This window comes from Saimiri boliviensis, chromosome 17 (assembly GCF_048565385.1).
Source record: "Saimiri boliviensis isolate mSaiBol1 chromosome 17, mSaiBol1.pri, whole genome shotgun sequence".
NCBI lineage: Eukaryota > Metazoa > Chordata > Mammalia > Primates > Cebidae > Saimiri > Saimiri boliviensis.
The window spans coordinates 46,727,070-46,732,530 of NC_133465.1; the positions used below are offsets into that span (position 1 = coordinate 46,727,070).

The 5,461-nt window shown below is 44.7% G+C and overlaps 1 protein-coding gene across 1 annotated transcript; it reads left to right on the plus strand.

Moving 5' to 3' along the window:
* The first annotated feature begins 3,550 nt into the window (after positions 1-3,550).
* Positions 3,551-5,093, plus strand: LOC141581722 (uncharacterized). Its single transcript, XM_074387986.1, has one exon. It carries the CDS (start codon positions 3,592-3,594, stop codon positions 4,372-4,374), a length of 783 nt encoding a protein of 260 aa, XP_074244087.1. The 5' UTR covers positions 3,551-3,591; the 3' UTR covers positions 4,375-5,093.
* Positions 5,094-5,461: the final 368 nt, after the last annotated feature.

A 5,461-nucleotide genomic window follows, 5' to 3' on the forward strand; every position in this document is an offset into this window, starting at 1 on the left:
TTCAGCCTCAACTCTGTAGAGTTCTCACATTCACAGAATCTATTCTACACTGAGCTGCTTCTACTTAAATCAATTGAAATCACATAATGGAATGTAGTTTATTGAAGACTTGTGCTGGCAGTTACATTCCACAGCTTTCACATGATATGTGTTAGGTCCAAAAATGTCTCTTAAATTATTCTCCTATTTTTATTATGAGACTGAATTCTGGCTTGGATAAAATCTCACTGGAAAATGCCAACTGAATGTTTTAACTATGAGGGTGTTTGACAACATGTACGCCTGTTTTGTGCAGAAAAAGAGACAGAAATACACATATATCATTATATTAATAAAAAATGAAAAGAGATGAGCATTTTGGTGCTTTTGAATTTTATGAAGTTTTATTGAGGAGCATCAAACAATTGGACATGAAAATTGATTCCATAGAAAAACACTAGAAAGAAACATCTAGAAGGGTACCATTTGAAGACTTAGGTATATTGAATCGGAATAAAGAATTCTAAAACATATGATATAGAATTTGACTGTAAATTCATATTCAATAGTAACAGAAAGCTTCTATAAAAGAGAATAAACACTAATAAAGAGACTGGGCTTTTCCAAATCAGTCCATGCCTCTGTTTTCATGAAATCAGAAAGTCCACATGCTCTCTGAATCGATGCTCTCTGTCTGAATGAAGGATAAGAGCAAGAAGGTGCACGAATCCAGAGCAGGTCACTCAGCAGCAAGAATTGCCACAGCAGATGGGGCGGAAGCAGGTTGTTCTACAGCAGGTGGTCTGGCAACAGGAGGGGTGGCAGCAGCTGGGCACACAGCAGCTGGCAGGACAGCAGCTAGAAATGCAGCAAACAGGGCGGCAGCAGGAGGGCTGGCAGCACTGGGGTCTGCAGCAGCTAGAGATGCAGCAGCTGGGGCGGCAGCAGGTGGTCCTGCAGCAGGTGGTCTGGCAGCAACTGGGTCTGCAGCAGCTGGAGATACAGCAGGAAGGCCTGCAGCAACTGGGGCGGCAGCAGGTGGTCTGGCAGCAGCAGGGGCAGCAGCAGCTCTCCTGGCAGAGATTTCGACCACAACTCTGGTCAGAGCAGACAGAGCCACAACAGGAGCTGACCATGGTGTCAGAGGGTGGAGGTTCTGGGTGGGTTTCCAGGAGAATGGGGTTCTGGGGTTTAGAAATCTCCTTGAGCCACAGCCTCTTGTATACTGTCGCAGTTTCCTGTTGTCAATATCTCTTTCTTGTTTTTGTTTATTTAATTGCTAAATAATTATCAGGCTACACAATAATGTTTGTCCATTTAATAGTTTAAAATCACTGGGAAGAAAATATTCTTGTCCAGATGTAATAAGATCTATACCATCTACTTTTCCTTGATTCTCACCTTGATGGCATCTTCTAGACCAAACTATCTTCCTCTTCCTCCACACAGGTCAATCAGGTGGTGGTTTGCATTCGGAATTACATTTCTTACTCTCTTTTCCTGTACCCACCACCAGAATGAGATTTAGTCAGTTACACTACTAATTATGCATTTCTTCCAATGACCAAGGGAGAGGAAAGCCCCTCTGCTCAGTGTGGCATCTGGCCTGGGACAAGAAGAAAAGGTCCTATTTTGTGTGTCATTCTGAGCAATGAGGAAAGAGATAGCTCTTCCTCTATGTGACCTTGATAGCCTCTACACCGGAAGGGGTTTCCCTGGATATTTCAAACTTTGGATCCTGTCCTATATCCTTAAATCCTGGTAGGCTGCTTACCTGGATAGCTGGTGTTACTAAAATGTCACAGTTTCTTAAGTTCCTACTTGGCGTCTTACAGGTTTCTGTCATGTCTCTCCAGCTGGTCTCTCGGACTCTAGAAGACATAACCTCATTTTTATTCCTCCTTTCATTTTAAATTTTGAATATTCTTCATTACAGCAAAAATATTGAAAGATCAGAACTTGCATCGTATCAGAACTGAGTTCCAGTGCTGGGAAATTACAAAACTCATTTTTTTTTTCGATCAATCTGTAATGTTGGAAGACTTGAGCAAATTCCAGCTTACTGAATGAAGATTTTGCCTTAACCCCTAATTAGTAGTAGACAAACTCAGGCATGCCTCAGAGTCATCTGGAGAGTAAGACTCCATCCCCCACCCCCCCAAAAAAGGCTAGTAAATGTACAGTTCTTCTTTCAATAACCATGTTTTCGTTCCCACTATGGGCCAGACCCATTCTCAGGATGGAGACACAAGCAAAAAATACTCCACACCATCACTTCCTTCACTATAACTTCCTTCTGACTCAATGAACTGCACCAGATCCCTTTACAGGATGAACTGGCAATGCCATTACCCATATGCTAGACCAGCAAACAGGGGCTGTGTCCACCTTTGCAGCTAAGGTCAGGTTGCCTCAGCAGCAGAGATGGCAGAAATTCCTAGCCACAATTTTAGTCAGAACAAATCAAGTTGTATCAAAAGACCATTTTGTTGCCAGTGAAAATAAGAGACTATTTCCAAAGATTAGCCAGATGTGGAAATTGCTAAGCATCCAAAATATGATGCAACTTTTTCTGTCTTTTCCCCATTAATACACATGATGGAGTCATTCTCGTCCCTTTTGTTCCTGCATTTAAAACACACAATGGTGTTTGTATTTTTAACTGCGGATTCAAAGCAAAATATTTTAGTTGTCAGACTAACTACTTTTAAACTTTTCTTTTCACCACTCCATGTAAACATCATGTACCCAGGTTATGTTTGTATTCAGGGCCATCAACAGCATGCTGATGTGGAGCTCAGCATGGAAAAGATTATGTCAATTACAATTGAGCCCAGTCCCTCATTGCAGGGAATGAGATACCCAAGTGGCGTTGCTGTTACTATTAGAATTGCCATCACTGAATCTGTGTTTGTGTGACACGGATGAAAAATTTCATAAAATATAAATTGTAACTCAAAATATTTTAAAATATGGTTTACATTTGTCACCTTGACTTAATCAACATGTTCCAGTGCTGGATGGAAAAAGTAGGTGGTGACAATAGTTCTGACCTCTTCAAGTTAGTGTCAGTTGTCAGGGATCAGTCAATGTACTCTGTCTTAAAGAATGACAATTCTGGGGAGGCACAGTGGCTCATTCCTGTAATCTCATCACTCTGGGAGGCTGAGGTGGGAGAATCGCTGGAGTCCAGGAGTTCAAGGCCACGATGAGCTGTGATCGCACCACTGCACACCAGCTGAGGGACAGAGCAAAACCTTGTCTCTAAAATAACAATAAAATAATAATAAATAAAAATACACACTTTATAGTTAAATGATGCTATTGATGTTGAACACTTCTCTCTCTTCTGGAAATAAGTTCTTATGGGTTATCTATTATTAAGAAGAACAATCATTTATTTTCAGAAGACTCATAACACTTATGAAACACTTCCTCCTAGGGCAATTCCCTATAGGTCATGAAAAATACTGTCATAAATAATAACCAGGAAAATTCTGCTCATTGGTCCCAACTTTGGGAACCAGTGTATAAAAGATTCAGATTAGAGGAGGTCATCAGATTCTGGGAAACTCACCTCTGAACAGGAGCCCACCATTCACCCCTGACACCATGACCCACTGCTGCTCCCCTTGCTGCCAGCCTACGTGCTACAGGACCACCTGCTGCAGGACCACCTGCTGGGAGCCCACCTGTGTGACCAGCTGCAGCAGCACACCCTGCTGCCAGCCCTCCTGCTGTGTGTCCAGCTGCTGCCAGCCTTGCTGCCGCCCAACTTGCTGTCAAAACACCTGCTGCAGGACCACCTGCTGGAAGCCCACCTGTGTGACCAGCTGCAGGAGCACACCCTGCTGCCAGCCCTCCTGCTGTGTGTCCAGCTGCTGCCAGCCCTGCTGTCAAAACACCTGCTGCAAGACCACCTGCTGCCAGCCCACCTGTGTGACCAGCTGCTGCCAGCCCACCTGTGTGACCAGCTGCTGCCAGCCTTCCTGCTGCAGCACACCCTGCTGCTGCCAGCCCACCTGCTGTGAGTCCAGCTGCTGTGGCCAAACCAGCTGTGGGTCCAGTTGTGGCCAGACCAGCTCCTGTGCACCTGTGTACTGCACGAGAACCTGCTACCACCCAACGTGTGTCTGCCTTCCTGGTTGCCTAAACCAGAGCTGTGGATCCAGCTGCTGCCAGCCCTGCTGTCGCCCAGCCTGCTGTGAGACCACCTGCTGCAGGACCACCTGCTGGAAGCCCACCTGTGTGACCAGCTGCAACAGCACACCCTGCTGCCAGCCGTCCTGCTGTGTGTCCAGCTGCTGCCAGCCATGCTGCCACCCAACTTGCTGTCAAAACACCTGCTGTAGGACCACCTGCTGCCAGCCCACCTGTGTGACCAGCTGCTGCTAGCCTTCCTGCTGCAGCACACCCTGCTGCCAGCCCACCTGCTGTGGGTCCAGCTGCTACCAGCCCACCTGTGTGACCAGCTGCTGCCAATCTTGCTGCTGCCCAACTTGCTGTCAAACCACCTGCTGCAGGACCACCTGCTGCCAGCCCACCTGTGGGTCCAACTGTGCCAGTCTTGCTGCCACCCAGCATGCTGTCAAAGCACTTGTAGAACCACCTGCTGCCAGCCCACCTGCTGCCATCCATCCTGTGTGACCAGCTGCTGCAGCACACCCTGTTGCCAGCCAACCTGCAGTGGGTCCAGCTGTTGTAGCCAAACCTGCAATGAGTCCAGCTAAGCTTTTCTGAGAAACAACATTCTGACACAGAACTTTGTGACCATTTTCTTCCTACCATGCTTGGGATTCTACTGAAGGTATACAGTCTACTTTTCTTTAATTTTATTGTTCTTCATTTCCTCTGGATTAATGTACCAGATGATGGTCAGTCAGCTCCACCTAATTGACATGGATACATGGTCTCAGCCTCAGGAAGTGATCATCAGCTTTTGCCCCTATGGAACTTAAAAAGAAATTCTTATGACTGCATATCTAACTCTCTATAATGATCATCCTTTTAGATATATGCGTTTTATTTAGTAACCTCTGCCAGATTACTAAACTCTTTTGTGATCGCTTTTGATTGTCTCCCTACCTAGTCTTTTCTAATAAAATTTATATTATCCTGCATTCTATGGTATGATTTTGTTTCATTTATTTGTTTGCAGCAGTTCCTTTATGAAGCCTTACTTTTGAGTTCTGCTTTATATTGATTATCTCATTCAAGTCTCACGATGACCTACAAGTTAGAGCAAACATTTTAGTGCTGAGAAAATGATTTGCCATACAACTGCCAATTAACAGAAGGTCCAATGACCAGATCCTTTCATCTTTTGCTTTTTTAAACATTTTTCTACAGACGTATGCAACAGTGATGATAGAGTGCAGGAAAGACATTCTAAGTCACTTCTCAAGCAAACACTTTTCTATCTATGAAGCAAATACTCTCTCCTTCTACTACCATTAGAGACACTTTTAAGAACTCTAGGAAT